The sequence below is a fragment of the Leuresthes tenuis genome, unplaced genomic scaffold, assembly GCF_036924035.1.
Source record: "Leuresthes tenuis unplaced genomic scaffold, fLeuTen1.0.hap1 SCAF_2, whole genome shotgun sequence".
Taxonomy (NCBI): Eukaryota; Metazoa; Chordata; class Actinopteri; order Atheriniformes; family Atherinopsidae; genus Leuresthes; species Leuresthes tenuis.
This window is the reverse complement of record NW_027325356.1, coordinates 3,147,704-3,162,331: the sequence shown is the minus strand read 5'-3', so window position 1 is coordinate 3,162,331 and position 14,628 is coordinate 3,147,704. Positions and strand designations below refer to the sequence as shown.

The 14,628-nt window shown below is 43.8% G+C and overlaps 1 protein-coding gene across 1 annotated transcript; it reads left to right on the top strand.

Moving 5' to 3' along the window:
* The first annotated feature begins 249 nt into the window (after window positions 1–249).
* Window positions 250–7,548, top strand: LOC140301405 (uncharacterized). Its single transcript, XM_072379824.1, has 13 exons — window positions 250–382; window positions 487–624; window positions 726–864; window positions 949–1,855; window positions 2,740–2,881; window positions 2,968–3,111; window positions 3,192–3,266; window positions 3,434–3,492; window positions 4,898–5,088; window positions 5,186–5,589; window positions 5,674–5,773; window positions 6,838–7,039; window positions 7,114–7,548. The coding sequence occupies exons 1-13, from the start codon at window positions 378–380 to the stop codon at window positions 7,248–7,250; spliced, it is 2,643 nt and encodes an 880-aa protein (XP_072235925.1). The 5' UTR covers window positions 250–377; the 3' UTR covers window positions 7,251–7,548.
* Window positions 7,549–14,628: the final 7,080 nt, after the last annotated feature.

Here is a 14,628-nt window from a genome sequence, read left to right as displayed (position 1 = left end):
ACATGTGTTTCGACTGATCTTAGTGTTAGGTTGTATTTTTCTGTGACCTGGTTGTTGGATCAAGCTGAGCTTTATGATATCATCTGTACTTTTCTTCCTGTCTCCATGCACCTTGGAAGTAAGTGAAGTTATGTCAGAAATCTTTATTTCAATATTAATTCAGTCTGCTCCCACAGTTGGCCGTTCGCAACAGACAAACCTTTGATGGGTGTCAATACTCCCTCGGCTGGAGCTGTACCAACGGTAACTGTGGCTCCCTCAGCAGGCAATGGAATTCTGTAATTGATCGGAGCTCCAACGCACCACAGTACAACAACCAGTGGTGTGAGACTGAAACAGTTGACACAAGAACGCTCAGTAGTGACAAACCGTTTCAGATGAGGTGAGTGAATAAGAAATAATGTCACGTATGTGCTGAGTCGAGCTTTTAGAGCGCCATCGCACACTTAAAATGAAAGTTGAGGTTCTCCTGTCTGCATGTTACAGGGCAGCGAGCTGTTGCTGGGTCCCAACACGTAACTCGGTCAGTAACTGGAGGCTGAATACTCTTGTGGATTTGGGAATAAGATCAGACACCAGAGAACCAAACAGATCACCAGACATTGCCATTCTTCCCTTCATGAGGTAATTCTCTGTCTGACCTTTTGAAGTGACTTTGCTTGTTTACCATTTTGTTTTTTCTGATGTTTCTGACTGTTTCTGACACGTCTTCATGTCGGCTGAAGAGTTCCTCAGAACTGCCCACGGACTTACAAGCTGGCATCCTTCGATCCTGATGGTGACAGAGTCCGGTGCAGGTATGGGAATATGCGAGGTGTGGAGTGTGGCGGATGCAACCAACCCTCAGGCTTCCACCTCGATCAGGTTAGTGGGAAAGTTGATTCATCATCAAACATAAACTAGATTGCTGCTTTGCCTCATTTAATCGTGAAATACTTACGTTGTCAGGACTCTTGCACGTTACACTACCAATACTCCCCTGCCGATCCCAGAGTTTATGGATTTGAGATGGTGGTAGAGGACTACTCGCAAGGGCACATCGATCTGTTCTACTCAGACGGATCACAGTCTCACAAACATCCACTGCTTGCAAGGAGAAAGAGGCAAGCTGTGTGGGGTCAAACAACCACTGCACCAACCACAACTCAACAACCCTGGTGGTGGTGGTGGGGTCATACAACCACTGCACCCACCACAACTCAACAACCCTGGTGGTGGTGGGGTCATACAACCACTGCACCAACCACAACTCAACAACCCTGGTGGTGGTGGGGTCATACAACCACTGCACCCACCACAACTCAACAACCCTGGTGGTGGTGGGGTCATACAACCACTGCACCAACCACAACTCAACAACCCTGGTGGTGGTGGGGTCATACAACCACTGCACCAACCATAACTCAACAACCCTGGTGGTGGTGGGGTCATACAACCACTGCACCCACCACAACTCAACAACCCTGGAGGTGGTGGTGGCAGTCTACAACCCCGGCAACAGTATACGCAACATCAACTCCTAGATGGTGGTGGGGTCAAACAACCACTGCACCAATCACAACTCAACAACCCTGGTGGTGGTGGGGTCATACAACCACTGCACCAACCACAACTCAACAACCCTGGAGGTGGTGGTGGCAGTCCACAACCACTCAAAGACCGACCACCACCACTCGAAGACCAACCACCACCACTCGAAGACCGACCACCACCACTCGAACACCGACCACCACCACTCAAAGACCGACCACCACCACTCAAAGACCGACCACCACCCGGTCGTACCGAACCTCATCTCCGGCATACGTCAACACTCCTCCCCTCAGTAAACTACCGCTGCAGTTCTCTTTGCTCGGTAAGGACGATTGTTGTTTCAATATGCAGGTCACATGACTTAACTTGATGCTACACAATTCTTATGTCAATTACTTTCAACTAAATGGAAATTGCCGTTAAGAATACAACATTTATCCCTTTATAGTTGGGTTTAGTCACTACATTTACTTCAGTAGGGTTAAAACAAAATAAACACATTCACCTAAATTGATGCATTTTTCACCCTTCACATGCCAAAAACCCCACAGCAAAAGGACAAAGCAATAAATAGAATCCACAGAGGGGATTTATCTTGTTGAAGTTTGATTTCTTGTGAAAAGCCGAATAAATAAAGTTCGTAGGTGTATTGTCTCAGTAGACAACAGGAATGGAAACTCATAGCCAACAGTTTAATACCCAGGGTGCAAAAAAAAAACACTGTACAGGATTACAATGTCTGTTGTTAAAAGCAGTGTGAACCTCCTTCTTCACTCTTACCCCTCTGTCTGCGGTCTCTGTCTGGAAGTGGGGAAGAGCTGTTTCTGCAGCCATGTCTCAGTCAAACTCCTAATACTGCATTCACTATATTCTTATTCGTTTTATTTTCCAATTATCTCACCTTTTTGAATGATGATCAAGGGAAAAGATTATTTCATCTTCTTTCTACTTTCTCGTCGTTTTACTTCTCCATATCTGCGACATCTCCTCTTCACCTTGTCCAAATATGGATCCTCATTCAAAGAATGTTTAAAAAAAATCCCCAAATTACCAGCAGCATCAGGTCCAACAATTACAAGACGATCGAAATAACTTTTGGATTCTTAAGAGAAAACACCCTAAAATTGTAGGAAGAAAAGATCTGTTGGTGTTGAATCCTGATTGAGTTCTGGAACTTCAGTGAATGTTTCTGTCTGTAAACTCCAGTGGACCCACCTGTTCCATCATGTCAGGAGGGCGTCTACCTGCCTAAGTTTCTGAGTCCGACACCTGCAAACGGAGCTCGCATCCAGGCGGAGGTCAACAAAGAGCTGGAGATCAGAATCAGAGCACAGGCGACGCATTCAGTGTAAGTTAGATGGAACTTAGTGAGGCCTGGTGACAGCACAACAACATCTGCTGTAATGAAGAGATCTCTGCTTTGTTTTCATGCAGACTGCAAGATCTCATCACCAGTGGCCCGACAAACATCACCATGCACAGGACCACACACGATGAGTTCGTCATCAGGTGGACACCGATCGCAGACGACCTGGGAGATCATTATCCAATCTGCTTTGCTGTGGAATCTGCAACAGGGTGAGGTTTGGTCTCATTTAATTTCGGACAGAATTAGTTTGAGAGTAAAACCGTGATATGACTCTCTCCATATGTTGCAGGTCAGCTATAAACAGCTATCAAACCCCTCCCCAATCCCATTCTCATTCCCATTTCCATGCAACTCCAACCTCACAGTAAGTCACTTTTTACTGAGTTCTATCAAAGGATTTGTTAAATTAACAAGAATGAAGCAGCTGAGATTTGAATTTGACACCTTTTGATTGAATGCAAGATAAAGGAAGAAGTTCAATTTGAGAAGAACTTTCAACGTTTTTTGCCTGAAATCGATGTTTGCAAACAGGTCTGGCGTCTATCAGTCCGAGATGAGATGTGTCGTGGTGGACGTCAGGAAGGAGCAAAGTGAGACTAAAGTGTATTTTCATGCAATGCAACAACACTAAAATGCCAGTTATATGTTAAATTGGCAAAATTGTACGTAGAAGAGCTATTTTTTTTTAAGCTATGAAACATTATCCCTTGAATCGTGCTGCATTTTGTCATTTTAGCCATCTTCATAAAGAGATCTATCAGGCTATAACTCAGAAAAGATGATTCCTTCTCATGTTTTTGCTGCTAAGCTTTAAAAAAAAGCTATTTCTCTTTGGTGTAAACTGAACTTAAAGGAGACCTTAATGCCCTTTTCTCACAGATTGGAACACTGAAGTAACATCATGTTCAGCCTGCAGTTGGTAGATGAATTAAGCTTATGTATTCAGTCATTATTCAATGGTATACTATACCATGTGAAAAAATGCTTTTACTGTTCTCAGGTCAAATATTTGTATGCGATTAAAATGCGATTAATTTTGATTAATTTCGATTAATTAATTACAAAGCATAGTAGGAGAATAGCAGAATAGGGACGTAATTCTGTTGTCATGTATCAGCTCCATAAAACCTGGACTTCCCTGTCACTTCATTCCTCTGTGTTTTATTTACAGTTTTGGAGACATTAGGAACCTTTTTTGTTGTGGCAGATCCCAGTTTTTCACTTAGTGCAAACTCAGAATGACTTTTTCCCATTATGTCACCTTTAAAGCTGCATCAAGCAACTTTTGACCACGAGAAAGACTAAAAGATGACAAATTATCAGATTTAACAATGATCTGAATATCCTGTCAGATTAGCAGACTGATAAAGTCAAGATCCTCCTTGAATTTCCAACTATTAGCTACTAAATACCCGTTAATTAAGATTAATTAATTACACAAAAATGAATGTGTTAAAAAATTAACTAATTTTAATCACACTTATTTTTGTTTTATCTGTCCTGCCTATTAAAAGGCATAACATTTTTTTTTAAACCGGACGGATGGATGGAAGCGTCGATAAGAGCACAGTTGGTTAAGTACCACTTTTAAAAAAAAAAAACAATGTTTTGTTGCTTAAGCTTATGTATTCAGTCATTATTCAATGATATACTAAAATCCATGTGAAAAAAAATGCTTTTCACTGTTCTCAGGTCAAATATTTGTATGCGATTAAAATGCGATTAATTTCGATTAATTAATTACAAAGCCTCTAACTAATTAGATTAATTTTTTTAATCGAGTCCTGGCCCTACTAAATACATTTACTTTTTTCACATTTACGTTTTTCATAGTCTAAATATTGGTTGATGAAGGTTCAATTGCAATTTATTTAGTATAATTTCCTCTGATGTCATCAAACCAATCAAACCTGATAAACCATCAGATTTAACACAGGCCTGAATCTCTGATCAAGGTTTAAATCAAAGGTTTAAAGTATGTGTTTCTTGTTCCAGTCAAAGCCAAAGTGACCTGCAGTGAATCCACCATGACAGTGGAGGTGGACAAATCTTCCTTCTTTGGACTCCAAGAGGATCATCTTCGCCTCAGTGACTCTAGTAACACGGCCTGCAGCCTGGAGAGATACTCCAACAGCACCCACATCATCGGTGTCATCCCCCTCAACGCTTGTGGCACTCAGATCGAGGTAACCAGCAGTCATTTGTTCCATCACAAACACATTTCTGTCAGTTATTTATCAATCAGCAGTAAAAGGACCGAATACATGACCATTCACTCTGCAGGAAGACGACGACAACCTCATTTTTAAGAATGAAATCACCACAGTGCAGGACAACAACAGCGAGCTGATCACCAGGAAGCACCTGGTGGAGGCTCGGTTCTACTGCCAGTACCCCAAAAATGGGAACGTGACCCTGGGCTTCACAGCGCACAGGAAGAACGTCACAGTGTGGGAGAAAGGCTTCGGCACCTTCACCTACCAGTTTGAGTTCTACCCCGACAGCCAGTTCAGAACCAGGATTGATCCAAACTCCTACCCTCTGGAGTATGACATTGGCAGCAGGATTCACATGCAGATTGAAGCCTCGTCTTCAGTCAACAACACAGAGATGTTCGTGGAGTCCTGCACAGCTGCACCGTACGACAACCCCAACTACCACCCGACCTACTCCATCATTGAGAACGGGTAGGCATGAGACTCTCAGGTGGAAATAAAGGCCGAACAGAGCTAACAGAGTTTGACTGTGGACCTTTTGTTTCTCTCTGACAGCTGCACAGTGGACCCGACTGTTCAGATCTACTCTCCCTCCGATGACAAACAGTTCAAGTTCAGCATGGAGGCCTTCAAGTTCATCGGCTTGCATGACCAGGTGAGGACTCTTCATTCTGTCCGTGTGTGTGTGCAATTCAAAAGTTTCCATTTTATTTGATAAATTTGATAGTGACACAGCGATTCAGTCTCAGACTTTCATAAGGCATCAAACAGCCAATGAAAAGAAATAACTGAATACATAGACATCAAAATTCCTTGATATGATTCTTTAAAGGGGAGTTCCGGAATGAATGAATGAACGTGTGCTATAGCTCTGTTAGCTCATAGCTGCTGTTATGTGGCTACTTGCAGCTATAGGAGAGCTAACGGAGGAATTTCTACACAGGCACTCTACTGGGACCACTTCATCCACACGCCCCCCTGCAGCACAGTTTATTCACTCCGTGCTCTGTGACAGTCGGCTAACTTCACACAGAGTTTGCTACTGCTAGTTTTGTGCAACATGGCAGGATATTTATCAGATTTTGACGATGTGAACAATGACTTTGAGTAAGATGGACGTTCTTACCGGAGTGAATAAACTGTGCTGCAGCCATGTGTGTGGATGAAGTGGTCCCAGTAGAGTGCCTGTGTAGAAATCCCTCCGTTAGCTCTCCTGTTGCTGCAAGTAGCCACATAACAGCAGCTATGAGCTAACAGAGCTATAGTACAAGTTCATTCATCCATTCTTCTTAAAGTATTGGTGAAATAAAGACAGATAATGCCTTATTTAGAGGCTCGTTTTCTCTGTTATATCTAAATATCTTCCGAAGGATGGCGACTTTCACCAAAATGTTCTCGGTGAGTAGATAAATGTATTTGATGCCAAAAATAAGGTCCAGGTTTAAAAATACCGGAGTTCACCTTTAAAGACGCTTTAAAATGTCTGTGGTCAGTTGAAGGCAAAAAACAACAAGCTGCCACTCTGGGTTCAGTAAAAGATGTTTATTTCAAACTAAGAGTGTCAGATTTCTAATGTTATATACCACATGGTACAGGTGGTATTTAGGCTGATTAGGATGTTGAGACAAAGCTTTGAGGACGTTTCACTGCAGTTCTGACATTTGTCCACTAGAGGGAGTAAGTCGCAGCTGTAATGCTGCTGTGTGTTTCTGTCCTCAGGTGTACATCAGCTGCTCAGTCATGATGTGTGAAGCAGGGAACCCCAACACCAGGTGTGCACAGGGATGCATGAACTCCACGTGGTTCAACGGTCACAACCACCGCCACCATAAGAGAGAGGCTGTCATCCAGAGCGCAAAGCACCTCGTTTCCCAGGGTCCCCTGCGCCTGAGGCGGTCAGCAGACAGCAGCGGAGGCTCAGGTATGGAAACAGTGTTTTCTGAGTCCCGGTTCAGGTGTGGACAGTGCTAAATCAGGGCTGTGTCTCTCTTCCAGTGGTGAACCTGAACCTGAACCTGGTTTTCATCGCCGGATGTCTTCTTGCTGCTGTTGGGATGATCTGCGGCGTGATCATGTACAAAACCAAAACGTCCCAGGTCAAATACCAGCCTCTGCCCTCCTGTGAGAGTTAAACCTGCAGCAAGCGCCAGCTGATTACATTGACCCGGTTTGATTGTACCGGTGACAGATTTTGGGTTTCTGTGTCGTTTCTTGTGTTTCTTTAAAGTAATTAATGCTTTTTTTTTTAACATCTGGAAGAATTCAAAATGCAGCTCAGTTCAGTTCAGTTAAGCTAAAGGAGGAAATATTCCAGTGGGGAGAAATTTGAACAACTCAGGAAGGAGGATCATCTGGAACTGCAGCTGCTGGGTGTCCGTCCAGTCATGTAGCTTTGAATCTGATTCTGCTGTTATAGACAAACAACATCATGATTTAAAGCCAGTTATAATCAATACTCTGCAGCTTCAAATGAGAAATCAGTTATTTTCGTTATGATTTGTTTGTTTTATTATCTGTCAAACTGTGTGTGTTCAGGTGGACTTCTTGTTTCTTAATGGCTCAATAAAAAAATAAAACATGTATTTGCTTTGGTCCTTGACTACCTTTAACCTTTTACACAGTTTTTGTTTTTACTTTAATTCATACTGTTTACACAGGAAGCAGCTCTTTCATAGGAAGTTCGTAGGCGTGTTCTCAGTTTTGATTGGATAATGAATGTGATTAGATTAAGAAATGATTAGTTATGGGTGCCAATGCCAAAGGCAGGGCACATATATTACTATTGCTCATACTTATTATTCTCCCGCTTCCGTCACGTTTTTTGGCGCGCTACTCCTCCCGCAGCGAAGGTCCGACTAAAATAAAAAACACATGGCTGCGTGCGCCCCGATGGGCAGAAGTGTGCTTGTATTTATCTCTCTCATTACTCGAAAGGAATAGCGGATAGATGGGAAAAAGCGGGCAAATTGTCAATGGGAAAATGAATGGAGAAGGCCTAAAAGAGGCAGTTTGGGGCTCGTAACTCAGCCATACAGCGTCACACACACATCATTCAAAGTTTGTGTGTGACAGGAAAGACTCAGCTATAACTGTGGTAAAGGGCTTGTTAATAGCTTATACAGCTTTGACACAACGGAAGTTTACGTTTTAGGTGTCCAGAGGAGCTGATTTCCTGGCGTCACACTCTAAGTCTCACACTAAAAATCTTTAAAAGAACATTTCTCGAACAAATTCCTCTCACGTCCAAAATAACTGCCTGATCTGGATGAATTATACATCAAAACGTAGGTATTTTAGTTGTCTTTCACCCAATGTGACTTGACTATCATTGAGCTTGGCCTCACAGATTTCTCACAAATGACCTCTGAGCGCAGAGAGGGAACAATCCATCCCACTATAAAACGGCCGAGCCCTGAAATCAGTCGGAAAAATCCTTTTAAAACTGCCATAATAAAGGAGCCCCGGGGGGTAGAAGAATAAAAATGACACCGCTGGCTTCCCCCGTCCCTTCTGGCGCTCACGGTGAAAGAATTATTCGGATCCGACTTCTACTTTTCGAAAAGCGAAAGTTTGTTCCAGACTTCTGCCTCAATATGAAAACCCCATGATTTTAAGGGGACAACGTGAGGTGCAGATTTGGCAGTTGGCAGTCACAGCTGTTGCCCATAGCAACTAATGCTGACCACACCCAAGATGGCTGCCCTGTTCTATCACAGCTGATGAAGCCAGAGCCAAGATGGCGGATGAGGGCAGAGCCAAGATGGCTTATGAAGGCAGAGTAAACATAGCAGCAGAAGGGCAGCAGGAGGGCAGCAGCAGGGCAGTGGGAGGGCAGCATAAGGGCAGCAGCAGGGCAGCAGAAGGGCAGGAGCAGGGCAGCAGAAGGGCAGGAGCAGGGCAGCAGAAGGGCAGCAGCAGGGCAGCAGAAGGGCAGGAGCAGAGCAGCAGAAGGGCAGCAGCAGGGCAGGAGCAGGGCAGCAGCAGGGCAGCAGAAGGGCAGCAGCAGAAGAGCAGCAGGAGGGCAGCAGCAGGGCAGAAGCAGGGCAGGAGCAGGGCAGCAGAAGGGCAGGAGCAGGGCAGCAGAAGGGCAGGAGCAGGGCAGCAGAAGGGCAGGAGCAGGGCAGCAAAAGGGCAGGAGCAGGGCAGCAGCAGGTCAGCAGCAGTGCAGCAGAAGGGCAGAAGCAGGGCAGCAGAAGGGCAGCAGCAGGGCAGCAGAAGGGCAGCAGCAGAAGAGCAGCAGGAGGGCAGCAGCAGGGCAGGAGCAGGGCAGCAGAAGGGCAGCAGAAGGGCAGCAGCAGAAGGGCAGCAGCAGAAGGGCAACAGGAGGGCAGCAGCAGGGCAGCAGAAGGGCAGGAGCAGGGCAGCCAACAGGTTCATGGCAGCTTCTGACGAGACAAGTGCGCGCTATCGCGCGCATTTACTCATATATTTCCATTAATCTTAACAGATTAACAGGTTCATGCCAGCCGCTGACGAGACAAATGCATTCACTCATATGTTTTCCATTATTCTGAACAGATCAACTGGGCCTTATGTGTCTAAAGCAGGCAGATTTCACCAGAACAAGCCACAATCTCATATTTAAGACTGGATTTGAAGTATCTGGCAACTAGCAGCTCTCTCAGTCTCTCTGTGTCGGTGTGTGGACGGGCAGAAGCCGGGCAGCAGCTTGGCACCCATCAAAATTTCTTCAGAAATTTTCTAGTTTCGAATATTGTTTGTGGATGAGCTCAGGAAACTATTTTTCATATAATGTATTTCGTTCTCCAGAAGTCTGATCTGATTGGCCAGTTTTAACTAAGAAGGCGGAGCCTCATGCTATAAACTTATGCATGTACTTCCAAACAGAAGGGCTGTTCCTGCTTGGAGGAACGCTCAGCTTTATGTCGGGAAGTTTAAAGTACTGTGAAACCTCTGCAGATGGTCCGGAACGCGGCGGCGCGTCTGGTCTTGGATCAGCCTAAAAGAATGACCTACCGAACGCTACCAGAACAGGGGCGTCCCTGTCTATCTTCAAGAAGCTCCTGAAAACCCAGCTCTTCAGAGAGCATCTCCTATCCCAGCACTTACCTTGTACTTCCCTACCCCCTCTATCTCTGCACTTTATCTTTCTGCACTTCCTTCTATGCCTGCACCCTATCTCTACTCTGTCCCCTCTGACAGAGTCGGACTCCTGGGTTCCTTCTATGTAGTTTATTGTTAGCTTTTTATAAAGCTGTTATATCTTCATTTGTAAGTCGCTTTGGATAAAAGCGTCCGCTAAATACAGAAACATGAACATAAATACTTCTTTTACTCTTGAGTTTCTACTCAAGTGCTCAGAGGTCGAGGTCCATCTTTAACCTTTAACCTCTACACACCTCTCCACGATTTATGCTCGGCTACGATGGTCTGCTTTGTCAGACTCAACATTTGTAGATAGTTTTATTCCAGAGAGACACCTTTATTTAAAGGTCTTTGTCACCCAGACTTATTCTCTCTCTCTATCTTTAAAGCCTGTTCTGATTTAAGCAAAAACTGCTTTTATGGTCCTTTTATGGCTGGAGATGGTCCAATCGTGGCTTATATCTGCAGTTTTTTGTGGCCCACAGTGTGCCACATATCCATCAGACTTGGCTCAAATTTGTCTTTTCTTTAGGGTTTGACCATGTCTTGTCCACTCTGACCAATGGGCTTATATCATTTGGGCCATACATTGACAACACAACACATGTTGTTGGGCCCAGCTCATGACCTTTGGGCCACATCTGGCTTACGCAACACAAACCAGTGCCTTAAATGCCAAAAGTATCCCAGATTAAGCCCAAATGTGTCTTCAGTCTGGTTTATTGGACTGCAGAGAGATTCTTTTCATCACACAGCTTTCGTGTTCGTTATTTTTGATGTTTCTGTTGCCGATCCCTTTCTTTACGTACAACATGTGCTGCTTATCAAGCTGCAGTCTGTCTACGTCAGCACAAATCTCAAGAGTTTGTTTTTCTCATTAACTGAAAGTGGAACATTAATTCGATTAATCAGTTTTTGGTGTTAAGGTCACAATAGGGTCCTTCTTTGCTCTTTTTCTTTTGATGACGTGGGCTGAGTTGCATTGTTTGAGCTCATAGCTTGTTGACCCCGACTGATGAAAAGGCTTTTTTTTTCTCCTGTTTGATTTCCTGCAATTGAACTAGTCTGCAAATAGAAACATTAAACTGTTTTGTGGTTATTATCAATTCAAATGAGGTCAAGCTTCAAAGAACACACATTAATGTATGTCGTATGTGGGACTTAAGAGAAACAAAGAAATAGAAACTAACATACCTCTGCCCTGTTTAAACAATGGGGAAATGCTAAGAAAGGTGTGCTGATGTACAGTACTGTACAAAAGGGTTGATCCAGCCCTCATTTCTTCAGATTTTCCTTCCAAGCAGACAGAATTCATCAATAGTTTTCCAGCTTTCTGAATGTCTTTCAAAATATTTCTTTGGACATTTTCTGCTTTTTCACTCATTTTCAGCCCAGTTCTTGTACCTGATGTGTTTATAAACCACTAAACTCTGACCTATGAACCATTCAGGCAGAAAAAAGGCTCCTAACTCAAGGGATGAACCAGTGTTGTGTCGACACAGAACAGACAACTTAGCAAAGAAGCCATTTTAAACAGGATCTTTAGGCACTTTGTCACAAAGACACATCATTTGTTCCCATTTCTTTAGTTGCATCTGTGAAAAACAGCAAAGATAACACAGTTTGACAGACAGAAAATAGGATTTCTGCAGCAACAAGGTGATTCCCAAAGAGCTATTAGCTGAAAACTTGGCATGTTTCAGCATGGTGTGCAGTGTGTCCTTAAAACATTTGAGGAAACTGGACAAGTGGAGGACAAAAGAAGAAGTGTCAGGCCTAAAAAACTATCTACAGCAGATGAACAGGATCTGAAAGTGATGTCCTTAAGAAAGAGGAAAAAATCCAGCAAAGACCTGACAGGACCTGAGAGATGCATCTGGACCTTCAGTTGATCCATCTACTGTTGGCCCAAGCCTCATCAGAAATGGTCTCCATGGAAGGGTGGCTGTCAAGAAGCCATTCTTAAGGAAGGGAAACAGGGAGAAAAGGCTGAGCTATGCCAAATGACACAAGAAGTGGACTGAAAATCAGTGGCAACAGGTCTTATGGAGGGATGAATCCTCCCCAGAGCCCGGACCTCAACATTATTGAAGCAGTGTGGGATCATCTGACAGAGAACGGAACAAAAGGCAGCCCACATCCAAAGAAGAGCTTTGGGATGTCCTTCAAGAAGCCTGGAGAACTATTCCTGAAGACTCCTTAAAGAAATGACAGAAAGCTTGTCTCAGAGGGTTCAGGCTGTGTTGGAGAATAAAGGAGCTCAGACCAGATATTCACTTTAAAGCTGCTGAGAACTGAACAAACTCAGATTCTGCCTCAGATTGTGGATTTATATTTAGGTGTTTTCATGAATTTCTCATCTATATCCTTTTTTCCAGGCAATATACACAGAAATTAGACCTTTGCATATTACTGTATCTGCATGACAGCAAAGGTAACAAACGTTTACCACCAAAAAGAGTTAAAACCTTTTTTATTAAGTCGTTTGTGCATTCATGTGCTTTGAAAACAGATTACAGCATTACTATGAAAAGTACTGAACATTGTGCTGAGGCAGGTTTTTCCCAATAAAGGTGATAAAACTGAAAAATGTTCACAAAAGGCCTTTACAGTAAAACGTATTTTCAACCTGTTTGTTAACTCAAACCAGTTCTGCAGCTGCTTTATTGACCTCAAACACTGAGTACATGCCAATAAATCCCAGCTCAAGTGCCTCCGCCTCCCCGGACAGGTGTATATAAGATGCTGCGGGGGGTGTGAGCAGCATCTCAGAAGACAGAGGTGAATCTGGAGCATCATGATGGCTTCCTCAGTGCTGCTCCTCCTTCAGCTGGTCCTGCTGCTGGTGTCGCTGGTGTCGGCATCTCATTTCTTTGGTGGAACCACAACCTTCACCTACAAAGGAAGAAACCCCGATGGATCGTTTCAGGTGAGATTTATTTCCCCGCGGTGTGTGTTTGAGATCATCCGAATCATCTGTGTGAAAATGTACATTTATGTCTCTTTTTACTACTTTTTCCTCCTCTTTTACTTCAGTTTTTGTCTTTTTTTTTGTTTTAGCTTGTCTAAATTACTTCACATTTATGTGGCTTTGGCCACTAATTCTTCTTGAAAATGAGATTTATTGTATAGGAATTAGAGTTAGAGTCTTAGAAAACAAAGAAGCTGCTTTGCATATCCTCTGTTTCCTGATCATGTCGCTTTAAAATACTGGAAAACTTATGCTTATGTGACTCAGTCTGCCACCAACTCCTGGTACAGCCCATGGTTACCTCTCGTCTCACAGTGAAACCTTGATCTCCACAGTCTGCCAGCCCGATGCACACGGCAGGCTCAGTCCAAACGGTTCTCATCTGTGGTTCCACATTGGTGGAAATGCTCATTCCTGTGGACCAGATTTCTGACTGCACTGAAGCTCAAATGTTGTTTCTCATTTGTAAGTCTGCTAAATGACTAGATGTTTGCAAAAATGGGAGCTTTGGAAAAGAAAAACGGCAGTGAAAACTAAAATACTCTCTGGAGAACACGTCCCCCCTCTGTTCATTGAACTCCACTGGCTGCCCTTAGCCGCCCGCATCAAATTCAAGTCACTGATGTTAGCTACAAAGAGCTTAATGGAACGGCTCCCATCTACTTGAATGCTCTAGCAAAGGCTTCTGTCCCAACTCGGTCCCTCCGTTGGTCCCAGGACTGTCGTCTAGCAGCTCCTACACCACGCCTAAGACAATCCAAACTCTGTTCATGTGTCGTCCCACGATGGTGGAATGACCTACCGAGCGCTACCAGAACAGGGGCGTCCCTGTCTATCTTCAAGAAGCTCCTGAAAACCCAGCTCTTCAGAGAGCATCTCCTATCCCAGCACTTACCTTGTACTTCCCTACCCCCTCTATCTCTGCTCTTTATCTTTCTGCTCTTCCTTCTATGCCTGCACCCTATCTCTACTCTGTCCCCTCTGACAGAGTCGGACTCCTGGGTTCCTTCTATGTAGCTTATTGTTAGCTTTTATAAAGCTGTTATATCTTCATTTGTAAGTCGCTTTGGATAAAAGCGTCTGATAAATACAGAAACATAAACATAAATACTTCTTTTATTCAAGAGTTTCTACTCAAGTGCTCAGAGGTCGAGGTCCATCTTCAACCTTTAACCTCTACACACCTCTCCACGATTTATGCTCGGATTAGCTTTTTATATAGCTGTTATATCTTCATTTGTGAGTCGCTTTGGATAAAAGCATCCGCTAAATACATAAATATAAACATAACATAACTTTAATGTTTTTCTTGGCTTAAACTGTGTGGGACTACATGTTTGCATGCCTGCCCTCGTTTTGTAACTCCATCCATCCATTATCTGCCGCTTCTCCGGGGGTCGGGTCGAAGAGAAACCCAGGCGTCCCTGTCCCCG